Consider the following 23,212-nt stretch of genomic DNA (forward strand, 5'->3'; position numbering starts at 1 on the left):
TACCCTGGAGGCGAAATTCAATGAGCAAACTGTTTTTGTTTTACTACAACAGTAGACAATAACCCTACCGTTGCTTTAAATGGTTTTTGGGTTGCTCGTTCACTTAGGTTTCTATGTAAGTATTTGTTCGTTGAGTGATGCTTGTCCTTTCGGTACCCATGGGTCTTGCTCCCAGTTTTTAGTCGCTTCCGATTCTCTTATTTACGTACATTTATGTCTTTTTACATTGTACGTGTAATTTTTGTAATTCCATGTTCTGTGTTTTGTGTGTCTGTTTTCCCTCTCTAATCGTAATGCCTGGTTGTCTTTCTTTTGCTTTTCGTAAGAAACTTGGTTCCCTTGATTATTTCTCATTTTCTTGGATGTTGTTTCTATTGCCGTCGTTGGTTACCTGATTTATATTTAAGGAGGTAGACCTAGGGTAAGGGGCATAATTCTTGAAATCAGTGATACAAATGTATGCTTGTATCATATTCAAGCTTTCATTTGAAACAGAATGAAATTAATCCAAGTTACATTGATTTTAACATGAGATTAGTGGAAAAATGCTGAATGCAAACGTTCCAATGATTTGTTAGAGTTGTGTCCCTTTCCCTACGTCTACCTCCTTAACAAAACAAATAAGCTTACCTGCCAAACACGATTTTCCATCAGCCTGAAGGGAATAACCAAGATGACAGTCACATATCGGATCTATACCATAGACATAACAGATCTGTTGACATCCACTATTTTCTTTGATGCATGGGACTGAAAACATTCAACAACTTTCTGATTTAAAAAATGTGTGCCATGGATCCATCTCAACTACAGCCACACATCCTGTGATTCTTTTATCTTTAAAGTTTATATTTAATGTTACTTTTTTGTACGAAATATGACCTGTAAAATTCAGTATTGTGTTAATATTTCATATGTATAGCATAACTCTTGTTCATTTGTCAAATGAATCATAAGAGTATTAATAGAATGCTAATAATGATCGCGGGAATTATGTTCGTGTATCATGGGAATTATGTTCGTGTATCATGGGAATCATGTTCGTGTATCATGGGAGTTCTATTCGTGTATCATGGGAGTTATGTTCGTGTATCATGGGAATTATGTTCGTGTATCATGGGAGTTATGTTCGTGTATCATGGGAGTTATGTTCGTATATCATATGAGTGTATGATCATTGGAATTATGTTCGTGTATCATGGGAATTATGTTCGTATATCATATGAGTGTATGATCATTGGAATTATGTTTGTGTATCGTGTATTATATAAAAGTATCATGGGTATTATTTCCGTATATCCTGGATGAAGTTAGTTCATCGTGGGAATTATTTTCATGTATCCTCTATGATATAAGTGTATCATGGAAATTGTGTTCGTGTATCATATTAGTGTTCCGAGAAAATAGCGTTTATGCATCGTGTGAATCATGCTTATAGTGAACGTGTATCGTGGAAATTACGCATCTTTACAAAATACAAAAAAAGTATCATAAAATAGGTATAAATATAAATATAAATTATATTATGTAAATGAAATTTATATTATGTAGCTGAAAATTAGATGTGCAGAATATCAGCATAATTTATATTTAGAGATCTTTCAAAAACATTTACATCCTCAATTGAAAATTTAGCAAATATGAAAATAAAAATTCAAGTTTGTAAATATCAGAGTAAGACTATTTCATAATTAATTAAAATACCAAAACGATAAAATTTTGAATATTACAGAGATAACATTAATTAAATATACCATTTTTCTCAGGTTGAATGTTCTTGTCAAAGAAGACAAATGTTTGTGGGCTCACTGACATTCCAGGCATCGGAAAGTTAAACATTTCTTGGTCAGAGTTAATGTTGTCTACATGCATGGCTACCGCAGTAGGAGACGATTGTAGCCACATAACATAGTCCTGGATTTAGAAAATAAATATGAAATTTCTTATCTCAATCGCTGGGTTAACTCGTTAAAACAAAATGTGTCATAATATAAAGAAGTGCATCTGTCTTATATTTCAACATGTCTAAGATACTACCCTTTTGGATTGTAGAATGTGCTGGGATTCGGCAGATGATTGATTTGCCTGGTTTTAAAATACATTTGTGCTGTTATGAAGGGCTTTTAAAAGTATGTGGTTTATTTAGGGTTCTGTCTAAACAGGTAATTGTTCGACAAGTTTCACTGTACAAAAAAATACCGAAGCGTCAATACAAGGATGATATTAAAAAAATGGGCTTTTTAAAAGAAGGGAAAGGGATATTGATAATTAATGATATATGTAGCTCAATGGAGCATTATAAATAAATGATGTTGCGAATGAAACTGGGGATGAAGGATGAAAAATTGTTCAACGCATAACTCCGAGGGGTACATGAAAATGGAAAATTTTGGATACGTCAATGTGGAAGTATAAATGGGGACCAATGAGAACGAGGATATTTAAGATAGCTCAACTGGGAAAAACGGGAAAAGAGAACGGAAAGGTTAATGGGAAATTACAAAAGGAGTATTAAGAAATAGAAAATTTGGAATAGCTCAATGGAGAGTTACATGTATAAAGAAGTGCAGGTTACTAAAAATGGGGAATTGATTAACGGAGAATCCCGAAGGGTCAGAGAAAATCGATGAATGGGTAATGATGATTGTTGTGAAATATTTACATTGTTTTTAAGATACGTTTTTTGGCACATCTTTCACTCATTAAAATTTTATGAGTCACTTTCAATCAACTTCGGCACAACATTTCACACGTTGTGTACAACCGTGAAGTATACGTCAAACTTTGTGTACAACCATAAAGTACACATGTCAAACGTTGTGTACAACCATAAAGTACACATGTCAAACGTTGTGTACAACCCTGAAGTACACATGTCAAATAACAATCACTGACTTACAGGTTGCATTCCTTTTTCTTCGTTAAACCAAACGCTTCATAAACTTTTATACAAAACAGGTTTCAAAGTTGACCTATTAAACAGCTGCAATTTGTATGTGTACGATAAAAACAAGTACTATCTTTACAAAAAAAATAGCCGAAGCAGTTTTTTCGAACGCAACTAATTTAGAAGTATTTGATCAATCGGGGAACAGAATGGCGATTTCCTTGCGTTTCCTTGCATCTATAAGGTCAAAGGGTAAAAAGCGATGCTATACCGACAGCGTCGGAAAGAGAAAACTAATCCTAACGAAGAAAGTAAAATATCGAACTTACAATTTTTGTTCAGTTGCTATATTTACCTTATATACACCTATTCCATGTAGTGTATCAGAACCGCCGATATTTTGTTTGTGGATACCTTTGCCCGACGACGACATTGATCCTATAGATGTACCGTCGATCCAGTATACCCTAGTTAAAAAAATGGTACCAAACTCACAACTTTCACAAAATTTGTTTAAAACAGCTCATAAAGAAGCAATCAATATCACATTTGGAGTCCCGGATGGGAAAGAGCAAATCAGGTACCAATTTTGCAAGACAAAAAAATCAGATAAACTTAGTAAAGGCAAAAGTAAGATCACTTGCCAAGCCCTACAATAGACACCCCAAGAAAAAAAGGGGGACACCAAAGATTAATCTGCAGGAGAGATTTTGATAAAGAATGAATAAGAGTTGGTACGGCTGGAACAACATACACCAACTAGCGAAGAACAGAGTGAGACAGAAAGTAACTGTCATGGGTCTATGCTCCAAGTAGGAGTATATAAGGCTACGGTCAAAATAGTCAAGCTCTTTTTACAGTTCCATCGGAAACCGGCTCTAAAAGAACGGTCCAACTAGTAGAGCCAGTCATTCTAGCAGTTCTAGCAAAGCAAGCTTTACAAGAACAGTCCCGCTAGAAGAAGCAGCTTTTCTGACAAGTTCCGACAGAGCCAACTCTACAAGAACAGTTCCGCTTGTAGAGCAAACTCTTCTGACAGTTCTAGCAGAACCGGCTCTACAAGAACAATTCCACTAGTAGAGCCAATTTTCTGACAGGTTTGGCAGAGCAAGGTCTAGAAGAACAGTCTGACAGGTGCTCTGGTAGAACTTTCAGAGGAGCTGGCTCTAGAACTGTTCTATGATACTTTAAGAACTGTCTCGGAGGAGGCTCTTCTGTCAGTTCCTCTGACAGGTAATAACGGTCTATCTAATAGACCCAATACATGATCCCATTAATGATTACATGTATATTCTCTATGAAAGCGGTTTACACAGACACAAATTTATTTCACGTGATTTTAAACCGACAATAACAAATACAATTTGTTATACTTTTTACTTAAAATTCACATTAATCGAGTCAAAATGTGAATTGCGAGTGAACATTTTAAATGATGATGTTAAGTGAATTTCCCCTGAACATCGCATTAATAATATGTGCAGTCAAATCGAATTCCTTTCAGGCTTTAAGATTGTTTCGGTTCATAATTTCAGTTAACCAAGTTTTTAAATATATTTTAGGGGAGGGTTGTAATCACGCTTAAGTACGCTGCATTCTTGCGCCAGTCCCAAGTCAGGACTTTTTGGCCTCTGTATGTCTAAGACTTGTTTCGTTTTCACCTTAAGTAATTTCTTTTATATTACTTGAGTACATAGGGGCAACTCTTTTGCTGTATGTCTGTTTGACATACACACAATACCTGTTCTCGTTATATTTAATGAGTGCATGTGTTTGGTTTATTCAGGGTGTCTTTTAGAAACGTTTCAATGCAGTTTAAAAAAAATACAGCACATATTTTGTGGGAATATTTTCCGTAAATTATTATGGTATAGATCATTTGAAAATTAGCGGGAAATATCTATGAAGCCAAACTTCACTCAAGCATTCATTTTTTTTAAACATTGTCAATAAGTATTCTGCAAGCGGACAAATATTTCTGCAAAACATATACATGTATACACCTTGATTTGCATTCTGGAAAATCAAGACATGATGGTTATTTTACTGAACTGAAAGATGAAATTTTTTAACACAGTGCAGTGTTTTACCTGTCTTTTGGTCTGTCATATGTCAGCCATTTTGGATCAGTTAATCGGGTACTTTCTAGTACTACCGATGTTCCATTCGGAAGAAAAATTGATTCAATTTTCTTGCTCGAACTTCCTCCTGACACCACGAAAATGGTACTAAAATGTTATTGAAATAATCACTAAATAAGAGCTAGTAAATGTGGAAATGCAAGTATAATGTACAGGGTATTGTCATTATATCTGAATATTTGATCAAGGTTTTCGGCAGTGAAATCCTCACGGTAGCACAATGTACTACATAATGATAGATTATTCATGAAAATTAATTTTCCGTCATTGTGCGATAAATAAATGCCGGATATTTTAGTTTAGTTCTGTAAGTTTCAGTGATAAACGGTAAGTCAATAACACTTACAACTATCTTCACTTGCGAACATTTCAAGTCAATATACCAAATCACCATCAGAACTTCTCCGACATTCTCGTTAAACAGAAGAGAAGCGGAAATGCCCGATTATTTCCGAATGTAGCAAATCTTTGATAAAATCGTGACGCGATACCTGCGCATCTTTTGGAGATTTTTTTTTTTTGCGTAGTAGTACAGATGTGATCTGTTTATTAACTAACACATGTAATTATGGATATTTGTGTATTGTGTTAATGTTCTATTATGTATGATAACGAATTCGTTTATAATAAAATTGGTAACATATTATAAATATCAACATTATTGCCATTACTTAAATTCTGTTTAACTTCTTACTTTCGATAAAGTATTCTTTATCAAATAACAAAATAAGACAAAATCAATTCGGCTGATTGCAGAAACAAGTTTATCCAGTACTTACTCGTCAATCGGACTGGCTGTTAGGTATGTTGGATTGTTTACTTTGACAGCTAGAGTTTCAACAGTTGATGGTGAGTTTTTGTCCAAATATTTGATTTGTCCTGCCTTTGTCCAGTACAAACGGTGTGTTATCCAATCGAAGGATAAACCTTAAAGCAAAATACAAAAAATATGGCAATATAAAAATTTAATGTTACCTCTTTGTAACTAACAGGTCTGGAGACTCGGGATTTCAGGATAGTTGTGTTAATTAGACATAAGGCCTTAGCGAGCAATGCAAGGCAATTTGGACGGGGAAGAATTCGTGAAAAATTAAGATTGCACACAAAACAAATTCAAATTCTAGCGGTTGTACGTTGAATCCGCTCTGTTAATCCGTGCATGACTAAGGATATTACGGTAACTCACGCATATTGTACGTTTTGCATCGTAATAGGGACTGCAATGCTCCAAATATCTAAGTGGTAGTCTTTCATATTGTAAGAATTAATCACGCAAATTCTGTAAAATGTGATACACCCCAAAACAGGCTACATATTTCTAGTTTTGTAATTAAGTTGCTTTGCAGCTATAAATGATGGAATTTATAATTATTAATTCCAATCTTAGGAGATAATCCACACTGAAAATCCACAGTTTCTAGTGTATTTTAGTGTCATTTACAGAGTTATCCCCCTTAATTTTTAATTCTACAGTACATTCTATATAATTCTTATCTCCTTCTTATAACAAGGGTTGTACAACCATATGCTAATTTCCGTTAACTAAAACATTTTAAGCAAAATATCAAAAATAAAAATATGTAAGCTTTCCAACCATAATTAACATTTTCCATGATTCTTAGCTGGAGGGCTGCTTAATTGAAAACAATTTATATTTGTGTTGTTGCTGAAATAGTATGCCTGTTACATGTAAGTCTATACAAAGGGTTGACCGCCTGAAAATAAAAATTTATAATCAGTCCTCCTTTCTTAGATGTTAATTACAGAATAAAGAAGAATGAAAAAATGATAGAACAGAAAAAATGCACAACCGGGAACAGCAAAAGGAAGAACGGGCCAAACACAACACGAAGGATCAACAAAGAACTTACAGATAAAACGAGCAACAAGACCACAAACAAAAACAATTAGCAACAAGTAAATACTGACACTGAGGCAGCAACTCTTCAATTTTTAGGAGGGGCTGCGAATTTTTGTGTGTGTTTTTTTTTTTTTTTTTTTAGAAAAATAGCTTGTCCCCAGTGTGGCAAAAATGTGTGTTTTACTCTCATATTTCAATAGTTTAAATCAAACATGTAGCTGCCTTTTCTAAAAACCCTGTTTATTGAATACATCTTACATGTACACATGTAACTTACCCGTTATTGGGTCATCTTCGGTATGCAAAACGTTCGTTGTTTGGTAAAATGTTTGTCTGTGTATTGTGTTTCCAACGGAATAGAGTAACTCTTCATTCTGGACATCAATTGCCAAATGAGTTATCGACCCTGTTGTTACGCCACCTAGTGTGCAGTCTGGAGAAATGTCCAAGTATTTATGAATGTTGATATGTGTAATTGGGAGGCTGCAAATGTTGCTGTTGTTTACGAAAACAATACTTCTTACCAAGACCTTGTTCTGAACTGAAATACAAATGGCGAAATTCGACTGTGTGATACAAATATAATGAAGTATCACTATTCCGTATTTTTTGGTGATTTAAAACATATAATTATGCTTAAGATATAAGACTATAAAACATCGAGAATATAGCTTTACATTGCGGATTCAGGTGTTATAGAATTATTTGTAAATTCCATGCATTGTCGAGACAAAAAAAAACAACACAATAAAACAGGAAACCTGGGAGATACATGTACTATCCCCTTTCTCTGTTTTAAATAAATGAACCGCACAAATTCTTTAAAAATTGTAAACAATATAAACCCTGCGTGTACAATGAAGTGAGAAAATTTTGGAAATTGAGTTGGGTACCCGGTTGTAGAGAAAGGAACATTCTTATTTTTTTTCTAGTTTAAAAACCCAAGGAATGGGGCAAATGATTTAATTGATATCCTATACTAGAAAAACAAGTGTATTTGGCACGTACCAGTACATTTTTTGCCGTCGGAGTCTAACGAGTAGCCATCCTCGCATCGGCATTCTGCTTGACTGCTAGATTTTACTAAACAAATTTGTGCACAACCTCTTGAACTACATGCGCCTACAAAATGTATAATACATGATAAAATGGGTAATAAGAAAGAAGCATAGGTGACATTCTATATAGAAGGGGGTCTGAAACATGAATGAGCAAAATTCGTTCTGTCAGAAATGACGTAATCATCCGGAAGATAAAGTTCGACTTTTGATCGCAGACGCAGAGCGGATGTTTGATTTTGAGTTTCTGTTTTGTTTTTTTTTGTTTTCTTTTGTTTATTTGTTTTTGTTTGTTTGTTTGTTTGTTGTTGTTTTTTTTTTGGAGGGGGGTAAGTTTGTGTTTTCTTGCTTGTTTTCCTATGTATTATTTATATTTTTGGTCAAATGTAGAAATGTCGTTTACATATAAGATTTGATGCAACGTGAAATACTACATGTACACAAAACTAGAACTTTTAGATTTCTTACTATTACTGATAAACTGATTTCCTTCAGTAAAGAATGCTATGGATGAGACATTATAATATCCTGGACTGTAGGCGTTGGTTACTTTGTTTCCATTTGTTATATTATAAACAAGGATTTCATTTTTGGTCTGCTCCGAAACTATTGCAAAATTCTGTAAAAATAGATCCTTGAGAATAATAATTTTTGCATGTTTCAGTACCTGAACCGATCCATGCAACAAAAAAAAACAAAAAAATCAGTTTCCGGTCAGTCAACGATCCGTCAAACCGATCCATTAAACCGATGATCGCATCACGTGACCACAGAGCGGTCTCTGTATTTTACAGTTTTTGTTCTTTTCTTTGTTAATTTTATACATATTTATATACTGTAATAGATTTAAACATCAATTTATACTTTTATTTTACATTTATTTTATTTCAAACAGATCTTACGTCTTTTCACATAACAAAACTGCGATCAGATCGGTCACCGGTCATCGGTCATTGATCTGTCAGCGATCAATCAGTCAACGGTCATCGGTCCGTCAAATCGTTGCGCGGATCGGTTCAAGTACCGTTTATGCTACATCTTATGTTTTTTTTAACTTTAACCGCATTTAAAAAGTTAACTGTTATATGCAGAAAAAAACAAATACTTATATTTTTTTTGCATGAAAGAGACGGATAAAAAATTTCAAGATCACATCTTTTATTTGAGGCGGGAAATTGTAACTGTTTATTTATAGTAGCTAAAAGCAATCGGTAATACTGGGAATTTTGGGAAATAAAAAGTCTGGACTGAATATTTTGGTATTATTTTGAATATTAAATATTGTTTCTGACATGAAATCTAGATTCTTCATACAGTGAAATGAAAATGAAATATATTGCCCTAATTTGCTTGAAAATAGAATTTCCGATCCGCAATTTTTTGAAAATACATTTCTTGACCTAATAAAATTGACAGTCCTCCTAGAATCAAATGGTCGTCCTCGAAAAAAATGAAATAACAAATGAAACTTACGGAAAACGTCTCGATTCCATAATACTTTGCATTTACATCTGTTTTAATGACTTTCCGGTGTTTGCCGTAGAAATCGCATAGTTCGATAGTTCCTCTAGCTGGATCAGTCCAAACAATGTTGGCTAGTTTCGGATCTGCTGTGATGGAAACAGGCTTTATTATCCCATGAAGGACAAGCACATGCCTGTTAGAACCGTCCAATCCGGATCGTTCTATTTTTGGCTGTCGACCTATGTCCGTCCAGAATATCCACCTTGAAATACATTTTTAAAAATATGTGTACAATGTACTAGTCACAATCAGTTACATAAATTTGCATTTCTAAAGTTTGTTTCCAAATTTATTTCGTTAAATTGCCAAGTGCCCATTCCTAAAACTAGAAACCAAATACACACGTTTACATGTATTTAAAGTGAAGCTTTTCATGGCATGACAATGGTAAAACAAAAGTATCTAGACCAAAGCTCGGCATTTATCATACAATTATTCATCGAAGTTCATTTTATTGGTACAGTTTGCTTACAGAGAGTAATTTTCAGCTCGGGGAAAGAAACTTACATGTATAAATGCTTAAAATCTAACTACATGTACAACAAGTAAACTCGCCCCAAAATTAAATTGTCCCAGAACTACTTTCTATAAATACATTTACCGGTTCAAAATATTTAAAAAAAATCATTCCCAAATGTCGGGATAGTATTATACGGATTAAACAGCTATTTGCGGTCATGGATATATGAATGGATCTCTCCACTCCCAAACATTACATGAACGGCCTCCGACCGTTCATTGACTTTGGGAGCTCCGAAATCCGTTATCCGTTCATACAAGCATGACCAAAAAAAGCTGTTTAATCCTATGGTATACATTAAGTATCTATAATCAAGACTACAATTTATCTGGATAATTTATGGCACAATTTCTTTTCTTAACCACGAACGGAAACAAAATCATTTTCGATACAGCCTTGAAATTTTAGAGATGAAATAAAAATCAGTCTTCTTTATTTACATGGTATGTACTGTATTTCTATATTAAACAGAATTCTACGTGTAACGTGCTGCTGATTAAATCCTTCTACATGTAACTCAACGAAAAATTGATTCCTCCGCCTAACCTCCCAACCCCACCACCTTCCCCAGGCTTACTCATGATCTGGCTGAACAGCTATCCCCGACGGAACATCGAGAAACTTTTCGGCAACCATCTTGAAGTCTTTCTTTATTCCAGCATCAATTATATCCTGTAGAAGCGAGACCATAGCTATCCAACCAAACGTCCCATCGCACCAGTATATATTTTCGGAAAGCCAGTCTACAGCTAGGTGGCCAACACTAGATGATGTCCCGACATAAACAAATGCACTTCTCTTATTTTGGCCCGAAATGTCTGTGAGAAAAATTGATTTTGCACCCATGTCACTAAACACTAAATAATTCCTCTGGAAGAAATATGATGTGCCGTGAACTCCAAGAAATTCCTGTTGAAAATTTATGACGGATGTTTTCGGATTTTGCTTTAGGTCTATCCATTCCTTTGTTCCATTTTGAATCCAAACGTGATTTTTACCAGTTGTTCCAAATAGAAAACCATCTGTAAAATTTTGTAAAACTAATAAATAGTTTGATGATACATATATTTCTAGATGCATGTATATGTAGTGAATCTTGTCTTAACTAAATCCCCTCTAAACTTTAAATTTCATTCTGTTATATATTGTTTCAAAAATGTTTATTTAAGGGATACCTAACATTTTCTGTAAAATGTATTTGGTTCGTTCAAAGTTATTGAAATTTTATTCAGTATTTCACTATAATAATAGAACCAAAATTTTTTAATTTAAAACATTCTATACACAAATTTCATGGAAATAATTCCAGTGAGCAGCTCCATAAACACAACTTTTGATAAATAAGATTCTTTGAGTTTGATATTAACGTGTCACAAAATAAAATGTTTTGTTGATTTTTACAGAGTTATTTCCCTTACGTGTTGCGTACCATCTAAATGAATTTAAAGAGACATTTTTCCTTTTTTTTTAAGAAAACACGAAATGAAGAAAATGAAAAATATACAAACCATATACAGCTTTATATCTAAATTTAAGGACGAAAACACTTCCAAGAAAGAATGTAAAAATTATTTAAAATTAAAAAAATAAAGTACAATGTCAGTTAAGAATCAGGCAGATGCTGATATTTTCAACTTTTTAATAGAGTTAAACTATAATTTGGTTAGCAACTGATGAAAAAAAATGAAAATTAGGTTGAGAGAGAAAGAAATATACCAAGAACATCGTGGTTGTTTTTTTTTTCTGTCTGCAGTTTATTTGTAAGAAATGTGACACTTGAAACATTCTTTGTTTTCAAAACGTTTTCTTTTCGATTTGTCGCCTTTTATTCATTTATGTCTACATTGTACATGACCACTACGTGAAGCTGTACTGACAATTTTGTTTTCTTTAAAAATCGGGCTATTAGTAATTGTAGGATGCATCACTCTTATAGTGTAACTACGGTACACATACATGTACATGTATGTAAATGCACTGTCCTTTTTTGTTATAAGCAAAAAATGCACTAGAATCTGCAAGGATATGCTAAAATTACTGATAAATTGTTCAACTGTTTATGAAAGTTGTCGTAACCTACATTTATACAACTCACTAACACGTGTGTATATGGATAAGTGCGCGAAGAGTGTCATAAATTTGATAATATGTGCAGAAATTCACCCTTTGAACTTTGCACATAAAGTATATCACATTGGATTTTAACACTTAAATTTTCATTTGATTTTAAATTCATTACGGAAAATAACAGGCGAAATAACCAAGCATGATTCCATAGGTTATCTCAGTACCAAGGAAGGAATATCAGACTGAGATGAATAATAACTGAACCTTGCTGAATCTTCACGTGGAAGTCAACTTAAAGTGGAACAAATCTGAAAAAACGTTGTTGTTTGTTACCTTTGTGACGAAACTAATGAAATGTGTATGTTTCCCTGTTTTATAGAGGAAAACTTGTCATTTGATTAGGACACCTAAATTTAAAAAGAAAAACGTTCGACGTCAACGCTTTGGTGCATACATGTATTTTAGGTTCAGCAAGTCGTATATGTACATGTACATGTATACAGACGTCATTATATCAACGTTGTACTGTTTATAACAACAGGACAATGTAGTTTTGAAAGTAAGAAGTTACTTCATACCATATTCCTATAACGATACCATAGCCAACCCAGGACGGGTCTAAAGATTTTGATTGGCAATAGTCTATAAATCGCTCAAGTTCGTTGAAATTTGCACCAATAACACAGCGTCTCCAATAAACAACGGGACCCTTCTTTCATGGATTAGCCACTGACTGACCTCAAATAAGCTTCCAGCGACATTCTTTAGTAAGCAACGACCGAACGCTTTTTAATAAATGTGTAGGTATCAGACTTTTTTATTTTTGCCTAAATCTTAAAAAGAATGTTACATTGTACTTCAAATAATGTGTGCACGCAATAAAAACTTCACATGAACTTTAAAGACCCTATCGTCTGTGTGTACGAAAGAAAGCATACATCTATTTTAAAAATGCCCAATAAAAATCAAAGTGTTTATTTGATGTATTGAAATATGGGATTGTGTCATTGTTCTTCGTAAAGTAATTTAATCCGGTGGTTTTATGTGTTATATAGACAATAGTAAGAAAGCAGATAGAGTGTAGTAAATTCAATTTGGCAGCTCACTGTTATAAGACTTATAACCGATAGTCTGCAAACATTATATTTGTTCGTGAGAAATTAAGTATCAGTCTTTGTAAGAATCAGGCAAATTCTGTAAAATGTGATACAAACGAAAAAAAGGCTACACATTTTTATATTTGTAATTAAGTTGGTTTGTGGGTCTATATAATGAAATATATAATCATTTATTCCTATCTGTCTGCTCTTAGGAGATCATTCATATTGAAAATTTTATAGTTTCTATTGTTTTTCATTGTACATATTTATCTCCCTTGATTTTGAATTCTATAATACATTCATTATAATTTGTATCTCCTATGAACAGGGTTATATGAAAAGTCACATGTTAATTTCTGTTTATTATAACATTTGAAACAAAATATCAAAAATAAAAATATATAGGCTTTCAAACCATGAATCACATTTTGCATGAACCTTAGCTGGAGTACCACTTAACAAGAACGACGTATAAATAAAAACAAAAAAGAATTTAAGTAAAAATGTAATAAAGGAATAAAGACCAGACATGGAAAACACCCACACAAAACAAAGAGTCTAATATAGCCAAAATAGTACGTACAAGTCAACAAAAGTAAATGAGCAACTCGAACTCCACTGAAAAGTTGTAGCATGGACCAGATGAACCGATCGGATAAGCGACCTCTGCTTTTCTAGAAACACCCACCGAGATATCTCATAAAAAGACAAGTCTAGGGTAAACGAAAGAAGAAAGGAAAACTATGACACTTTGAATAAATCATGAGATACACTGTAACGGTCCACGCGGTCATGATGACGACCATATATTTTAAATATAATATTTTAAATTATTTCTTGCATAACTCGACGGTCTTCATATAGTATTGATTCGGAATTTTTAATGTACCGAAAACCGATTTATATTTAGTTTGTTACACCAATCAGTTCGGTCCATTCTCTCCATGCATAGTTACAATAATTTTCTAGTCTGCGTTATCACCAAACTTAATTAATAGAGTGAAGAAATAATAAAGCGTTTGTTTTGTTTTTGTTATCATCATATTAATGCATAACAATCTTCGTTGGTAAAATGTATGCAGTGTTAATGTAGTTCTGATTGTACCATTCCACGTGCTTCTGAATTAGGGACCCATTCGTGTGTGCTCCCGTGGTCATGTGACGAGACTAACAAGCCCTATAATTTAACAGTAGCGCAGGATGCACTCACAACAGTACCAGCTGGAATTTGAAAGAGTAATCAAGGGAACCAAGGTTATAGCAGTAATCATAAGAATATAATACAGGGACAAAGACCAGACATGGAAAACAAACATTCACAACAAAGAACATAATGTAACTGAAATCATACATACGAAGTAACAAAAGCAAATGAGCAAATCGGACTCCACTAAAAACTGGAACTTGTACCAGGTGCACCGGTAGGGTAAGCGTCCTCTACTTTTCTAGAAACACCTGCCGAGTTTCACATAAAATGTAAAGTCCATGGTAGAACTACCCCACCTCTTTTGGTTCTGTTATTTAAGCCAATCGCCATTATCTACAAGTACATTGTACCTATTCAATACTGAACTAAAGGAGTGCCCCAGTAGCACACCTACAAATGTTATTTGAGCGTCTGCATGTGAAAGTAAGTCACCTACTCGTACAGTCACAAATGTACACATAATGATACAGAAAGTGGGAATTTTATTTTCAGTTGCAATTTTCAGTTTCAATCTTGTTTTATTTGAAATACAATGTCATGTAGTTGTTACATGTAATCAATTAAAATTTTGTTTTATTTCAAATTTTTTATTGAAATTCGTTGAAAGTTTAAAATTGTTGCAAATAAAACTTCATACAATCATTATAGTGAGTTCATTTGTTGTCTAAAATACACAGTTAATTATGTAATAAGAATCCTTTTGAATTATACAAAGAAGATTTAAATCACAAAGTGCGTCACAAAGCCTGTTACTACAGTTTAGAATTTCCAATATTATATTCCAAGAAACACACAAAAAAAATAACCTGTTCTATAATTTACGGGGATTATGGAGGGGATTCTGGGCTTCGAATGATCACCTGTCACGGAATAGAATTTCCCTTAAAAGATGTTCCAAACAGATCATATGTTCTTAATAGATGTTCAAAACAAAACATTATGTTTTTAAAAGATGTTCCAAACAGAACATGTGTCATGCAATTTCATAATATTTTTAAATGCTTTAAAGAAATTTTGACATCACTGACTATTACACGAGAGGCCCTGGTCATGTTCAAACGTTACTTAAGAACGAGAAACCACTATTTTTTCAGTGCTCACTACATGTATAGACCAAGAGGCCCCGGTCATGTTTAGACGTTACTAAAGAACGAAAGACCCTGGTTGTGTTCAATGCTGACTACATGTATAGACCGAAAGGCCCGGTCATGTTCAGGCTCCGGTAATATTCAGACGCTACTAAAGAACGAGAGTACAATGCTTTCTACATGTATAGACAGAGAGGCCCCGGTCTTGTTCAGATGCTACTAAAGAAGGAGAGACCTCGGTTGGTTTTAGTGCTGACTTCATGCAAAGAACGAGACGACACTGCCGTCATCGTGCACTGATAAAAGAATTAGGGACTAGGTCGCGTTAAGCACTGACTGTCACGGGGGGGGGGGGGAGTCACTTCCTATGTACCAGTTTATACAGACGTGCCGCTGAAATGGGTGTTTTTTTTTTCTAAGTTTAAATACATGATTGGGTCATGAATATTTCACTGTCCTATGTCAATGGGCTGTCATTTCTGAGGTATACTATATCAATGGATCACAATTCTACAATTTTAATGTACAACTTATTGCTAAGACAAACTTTCCAATTATCACCAATTGATCTTTAGTTAGTGTCTGCTGCAGCTTCTGTAACAGTGTAATAGCCATGGGGAAAATCTTTGTTGATTAGGTGACGAATTGATAAATTACAGATGTATTGGATTATATCAAAAGATGAAGCAATTTTGTGCCCCTTCTGCATCCTCTCGGAGATATTTGTTTTTATTTATGTTCTCTTCATTCAAACAGATGTTTGGTACACAGTAGTAGAATATATGAATGGGTAATATATATTTCGCGCTGAAAAAAAATATATGAATGGGACTCATTTTCCTGCAGACAGATATATAAATGGGGAGGGGTGTTTTTCCAGCTCCAGCTGCACCCCGTACCAAGTTTTAACCAAAGTGACTCCCCTCCCCCCGTGCTGACTGTAAGACAAAACGCAACAGTCATACTCAGTCCTAGCTATAGAATGAAAGGTCACGTGCCCTTTGAAATTAATGGCGAACTTATTCGAATTCTATGTGTATATAACCAAGGTTTCAAATCAATAAAGTACAATACAGTTACAATTTTTGCATTGCAATTGATAAATGCAGGCTTTTATTGAGCATTTAAAGAAGTAATTTGATGATAGACCATTTGTCAAAATTGACTTCGTTTATATAAAACATGTACCATTTAAATGCATTGAGTGCCTTCAGCTCATTTGTGTTTCGTTTTTAGAGTATCAATAGATATAATTCATCTGTCTGGCACACGAAAGAATGACATCGTTCGTTTATCCGTGTGTGGTCAGATAGTGTGCCACCAATCGTTCACCCGTCTGTGACCAGACATTGTGCCACCCATCGTTTACCTGTCTGGTGCAGGACAGTATAACACAAGAGCATTAAAGATGTACATGTACACTTTTTTGTAAAATGGCGCCAATTTTGATGGGGGGGGGGTAATGTGCTAACAAATATTATCTTAAGAACTTGTACATGCACGTATGTCGTTGCTTGTACATGTACCACGTATGCCGTTGTCAAATAAATTCGTCTTGATATTAATTTTGAAAACTGAATATTCTATCAGTTTTATCTATAATGTTATAGTATTTCCTAAAATACGACCAAGTTATATTTTATAAATTCTGTAGACCAGAAAAAATATTATTTAAGATCAAAAACCAATCCCTTCTCCTCTTTTAATTACAGAAATGGTTGTGCCGGGATCGTATTGTCATGAAACGAAACATGTTTTTTTTATTAGGGTCATGTCCTTTGTTTTCAAAATAAAAAGACATTATTGGCGTTTCTCTATGTTTGAATACACCGGCACATGATCAATGAAAGATTTATCGCTTTTAAAAATTCCTTTCTACATTTGTACCTGTAAATGGATTACATGTATTAGCTTTTTCATACATATCGAATACCAAAAACGGTTACCCAAATGTATATTGAATATGTTACGTTACAATTGCAACAATGCGAAGAATTGCGACAACTTTGTAGTCAATGCAATGTTATACATGTACATGCTGAAGCCTGAATGGGAATTTTAGGTGGTAGACACAATCTTAGCAATCATTGGAACGTTTGTCTTCATCATTTTATATCAATCTCATGCAATTATCAAAGAGACTTGGAGTGATTTCATTCTATTTTAGAGAAAAGCTTGAAAGGCTTTGCTGAAATTGAATATAATACAAACAGATCACTGATTTTAAGAGTTACAATGCATGTCCCTTACCATAGGTCTACCTCCTTAACAGTACATCTAAATCTGTATTCAGGTTAACCCTAACAAATATCAGCAACTTTAATTTTCTGCATGTATAAGTTATAATATTCAGTGTTGGATTTAGATATTCTCTTCATGTACAATGTACATATAGATGTAATGAATGTATTATTGATAGTTCAGAAATTCTGAAAAGGTGGGGGGTGGGGGTGGGGTGTGTGTGGGGTTGACTTGGCCGAAGTAGATCCGCTCCAATTATTTCCAGTTTTTTTTTTCCATATCCCCAATCAAACTTTGGGGTATAAGGGTCCCCGGATCCGCCAATGATTTGAAATCATTATAAACCAACGAACGAGGTTGCCATTGAATGCTATGTATACCAAGTTTGATTTCATTACAAGAGCTTCCCAAAACAACAAACAAAATACTATATACATGTACTACTGATCAATATGTGTATTTTAATTTAAGCGCTTACCTGCTCCAAAGATTGCACACATTATCCATAGAGTGCAGATAACTAACGCTATATTTGATCCCATGTTCTACCAAGCCTATATTCTACCGAGTGAAGGTACATTCGGAAATTCATTCGATACCCGAACTATAAAATATCTTCCTTGTTCGCACTATGTGGTGAAATTTAATAGCGATATGAACCCGAAGAAGACAATTTATTTGGATGATTGGCCGTAACCCATTATTTGCGTCTTTTGACTGATTTAATTTGTAAAGGTATGTTTGTATTCAACAAACATGTATCATTTACCGTAAACGGATACACTTTTACCTGAACGCAAAAAAAAAAAAACCAAAATGTATATAATTTTTATTGGTGCAAATATTTAAATGATACATTTGTACATGTACATACGTATATTGGAAATACATGTACATGTAAGATCTGGTATCTTGAGGGACAAAACCGAACACCAGTATCAATGGGTTGTTTCAATTGATTTGACAGAAAATTCGTTTAGGTTATTACTATTCTTGCATTCCATACATGTACATAACAAAAAGGAATACACCAGTCCTTAGGAGGGAATCAAAACTCGTTTCTGGGGGTGAAATAAATGGTTAATTTTGTGTATAATTTTGGCAAGTTTTGTTAAAGATAGCCTCGAAAGCCCCTTTTTACATAAAAATCTGGATCGGAACTCCGCTTATTGGATACATGTATCTGCTTCCGCCACTGACTAAAAAGAGGAATAGCTTCATTGAAACTAGTTAAAGGCCTACTAGAGTCCAAACTAAACACAACACTAGATTGCTATAACAAACTTCCCATTTACACCATAGACCATTCCCCATAGAAAAGTCCCCATCCCCCGATAGAATTTCCATTGCCATTCGACAAATTATCAAACATTTACATTATCTAATTGAATTTATATAATATAAATTCTTCAACGGCTAAACTGTTATTTTTAACTGAATTTAATATATATAAAGTCTAAAGGAATCTGCCAACCAGCAGAGTTTATTTAAGGCGCTGAAGAAGGTAATTTGTTGACTGAAAATTTTGCTCATGTTATATTTTATTATAGTGTATTAACATCTTTATCGGTATCGTTGTACAATCCTTTAGACTTATATATATATGTATATATATTCAAGTCTAAACTACACCCCAACTCTAGAATCGATGCGAGGTTGCAAAGTTGGTCGCTCCCTCAGCGGGATTCGAACCCCTTCTCTTCTATGACAACACCGCTTTCACTAAGTCCAACGCTCTAGACCACTCGGCCAAATAAAAATAACATATATATATATATATATATCTATATATATATGGGTCTGAAAAATTCCCAACGATGTTAGAACTGTGAAAATTGCGAAGCCAATTTTTGGTCGTTCCCTCCGCGGGACTCGAACTCGTACCGCTGTGACATCTATGGCAACACCGCCTGCACTAAGTCCAGCGCCCTAGACCACTCGGTCAGCTAGGCTATATAAAAATATAGCTTTCGCTGGCCGGGTCACTCCTCCTCGTAGGATTAATCTAGGGCTGTAACTTAGTACACGATGTATGGTAGTACGAGACAGTTCATCTAGGTGTTATTATGTAGGATAGAGGATCAAATTAATGATGCATGTCACAACAAATCAATATTATACAACGTCTCAGAATGTGACGACTCTATTCGCTACACTGCTCCATCGGATCAAATTGATACAATTGATAAAAGATAACGTAAACTTATAGAAGGGTCTGAAAAATTCCCAACGATGTTAGAACTGTGAAATTTTGCAACGTGCACTGCAAGAGTGCTAATGTAATATATTTGCTCCACTGTCTTATTTGTGGCCTTCAATATGTTGGTGAATCTAAACAGCCTTTTCACAAGCGCTTGAACGGACACAGGAGCGACCTAACAAAAAAGCCTTTACTCCCAGTGAGTCAACACTTTAGATTACCTAACCACTGCCTCGATGATTTCAACAAAATGAAAATCTTCATCGTGGAACAAAACACGATCTGGAGCGATCTACACAGAGTGAAGCGGGAGGGATTTTGGATAAAAGAACTCCGTGTTTTACATCCACACGGAATTAACAAAAAACATTAAGTTCTTCCTATTTTGTATAGTTTCTTATAACAGTATTTGTAAATATTTTTCTTATTTTTATAGTTCAGTATTCAAGATCAACACACAACGTGTGTCTATAGCACAATGTTCAAGATCTTTGTTACTGTCGGTAAAAAAAAAAAATTATACGTCACAGGTATTCACCTGATTAGGTAGTGAGTTGTGTTCACTGACCATTTACTTTCATACACACTCAGTTTATTTAAGGCATTGAAGAAGGTCATTTGTTGACTGAAAATTTTGCCCATTATATACTTTATTATAGTTAACATCTTTATCGGTATATATATATATAAAGTCTAATACATATATTGATACATATATCAATTATATGTATCAATTTGATCCGATGGAGCAGTGTAGTGAACAGAGTCGTCACATTCTGAGATGTTTGTTTAATATTGATTTGTTGTGACATGCATCATTAATTTGATCCTCTATCCTACATAATAACATCTAAATGAACTGTCCCGTACTACGATACATCGTGTACTAAGTAACAGCCCTAGATTAATCCTACGAAGAGGAATGACCTGGCCAGCGAAAGTTATATTTTTATGTAGCCTGACTGGCCGAGTGGTCTAGGGCGATGGACTTAGTGCAGGCGGTGTTGCTATAGATGTCACAGCGGTACGAGTTCGGAGTCCCGCGGAGGAAACGACCAAAAATTTGCATCGCAAATTTGACAGTTCTAACATCGTTGGGAATTTTTCAGACCTTTCTATACGTTCACATTCTGAGACATTTGTATAAACGTCTAAGAATGTGACGACTCTATTCGCTACACTGCTCCATCGAATCAAATTGATACAGGGTTTGTTTGTTGAGGTTTAACGTCCAAGCAGCAATATTTCAGCTATATTCAGACGATGAACATGAAATCGATAATAAAATGAACATGAAATGAAAAAGGGATGGGACACAAGGACAATGGGGTCGAGAAATTTTGATTGCCACTGTAAATAGGGAGAGATGGGTAGGGTCGGGCAATTTAGCATCCTGCGGCGGAGCCCTATGGTTCCTGCTCCGGGAGAATACCACAGTAGGGTTCTTTAACGTGCGAGGAACGTAGCATCTTTCCCAACACGGTGCACCACTATGGTTTGCGGTCAGGTTTTCCGTATTATAGCCTGACAACCCCAGCATGTAACACACCAGGGGTACCCCATTCCACCACCTGGGGCACACATCCCAGTTGCCCCCGACTAGGGTTCTGAGCACTATTTAGTCGCCTTTTACGACAAGCTTAGCGCTGCTGCAGGCCTATTCTTTTGACACCCGGACCTGCTCGGGGGAAATATATATTTATACATATAAATTAATACTTTAAAAATTAATTTCCCTATGTTCCCCATTCAAAATACCCATCCCGATACACTATCCCCATTCCCATCCCCCAGCCTCATTCCCATCTCCGCATTCCTCACCCGGGATATATACCTTAGAATGGTTTCGTTCTATAACATGCATTGACTTTATACTTTCTTTTCTTAATAAAATGCGTATTTTCCAAAGCAGCCAGAGAAACATCCAGTTAAACCATATGTACACATGTGCAAGTAAATAAAGCGGACGCAAATACATTTCACTATAAAACTGAAATTAATAAATGTATTTGAAGGCCATATTATACAAATGTGTGAAAAGTATTTGAGATAAATCATAAATAGGAATTAAATTATGTTCGTTTCGTCAATGTAATTCGTATTAATTTACATTTTAAATGACCCTAACGCCATAGCAGACGATAAGAGTGAAAGCGTACTAGGTCAACCGACAATATACGTCACGTTTGTCATGTTCACATATTCCCCACTCTTCTGGTGGTGAAGTATCTTTTTGTTCAGTGGCGGATCGGGAGGGGGTGTATGGTGTAGGCACTCCTACTTTTAATTGGAAATTTTCTCATTTTCATGTGTAAAATTGCATGACAAAAAATGGGAAATAATGACCTAGCATCCCACTTTCTGAAAAACCCTGAGTGGCACCTATTCTTTTCAAAGTATCTGGATCCACCCCTGTTTGTTGCCTCTATGATACATTTACATGTCAAGATGTCTGTCTGTCCATATGATACATGTCGGGAAAAGACTTCATAAGTAAGATGTACTTGTGTCTAATCCCTTTTGTACGTTATTCGACAAATAAAACATGTTTAAACTATACATGTACATTCCTTGGAAGGTCTGGTCAATATCGAGCATTAATAATAGACTCCTCCTTTTTCTTTTTTCTTGGAATTCGTGCTCGTTTTTTTACATTAATTTGTTTGTTTGTTTGTTTGTTTTTGGGTGGGGATGTATTTTGTTTGTTTGATTTTGTGTGTGTGCTTGTAGTGTTGTTACTTTTAATTGTCTGTTTTTTTTTTGTTTTATTGAGCACATCCGTATCTGATGAGAAGAATCCACCCGATGTACAAGCATACGTATTTTGTTACAATCAATCGAACGCCCCTTGCTACTTATTATTATTATTATTGAAGTAAACGGGACAAAACGTTTATTTATCGGCATCCTATCGCCCATCTACATTTATTTCCCGCTTACTTAAAATGTAAAAATAATTATTTATTTTCAATTTTTGCACTTGAATATATACCTGTACATGTAAGTGGTCGTGATTGGAAGCGATTCCAAGCATCTATAACAGCAGCATTTTTTGCAAATGTTTTGAAATAATGCACATAGGCTTGCTCCCTTTATCAAATATGCAGCCCCACTAGTTTTTTTTGTTTGTTATATACTAGTGGGGCTGCATAATTGAGAGTTGGAGCATGCCCCTTTGAATGATAATCGATAAAAAAAACACTATGCACCCATTTACACTACGCATACGCCTTCATGGCATTTTTACTGTCTTGAATCGTGAATCGTTAATTTCAGCTCCTGAATAATTTTTAGCAAAGTGCATATACTTGTACACGA

General features: G+C 34.7%; 1 protein-coding gene across 1 annotated transcript in view; it reads right to left on the bottom strand.

Annotated features, from left to right (window-relative positions):
- Nucleotides 1–18,397, bottom strand: part of LOC148597716 (low-density lipoprotein receptor-related protein 2-like) — a 36,848-nt gene extending 18,451 nt beyond the window's left edge. Inside the window, exons 1-11 of the mRNA XM_088561055.1 lie at nt 18,173–18,397; nt 10,569–11,013; nt 9,421–9,673; nt 8,416–8,566; nt 7,898–8,011; nt 7,167–7,430; nt 5,808–5,955; nt 4,978–5,115; nt 3,243–3,354; nt 1,755–1,914; nt 631–750 (exon numbers count right to left, since the gene is read on the bottom strand). Of these exons, the coding sequence (XP_088417181.1) occupies nt 631–750; nt 1,755–1,914; nt 3,243–3,354; nt 4,978–5,115; nt 5,808–5,955; nt 7,167–7,430; nt 7,898–8,011; nt 8,416–8,566; nt 9,421–9,673; nt 10,569–11,013; nt 18,173–18,236 (1,969 nt within the window). The 5' untranslated portion in view covers nt 18,237–18,397. The remainder of the gene's footprint in view (nt 1–630; nt 751–1,754; nt 1,915–3,242; nt 3,355–4,977; nt 5,116–5,807; nt 5,956–7,166; nt 7,431–7,897; nt 8,012–8,415; nt 8,567–9,420; nt 9,674–10,568; nt 11,014–18,172) is intronic.
- Nucleotides 18,398–23,212: the final 4,815 nt, after the last annotated feature.

Source organism: Perna viridis, chromosome 14 (assembly GCF_037379345.1).
Source record: "Perna viridis isolate PV_CMFRI_1.1 ecotype Kerala chromosome 14, ASM3737934v1, whole genome shotgun sequence".
NCBI lineage: Eukaryota > Metazoa > Mollusca > Bivalvia > Mytilida > Mytilidae > Perna > Perna viridis.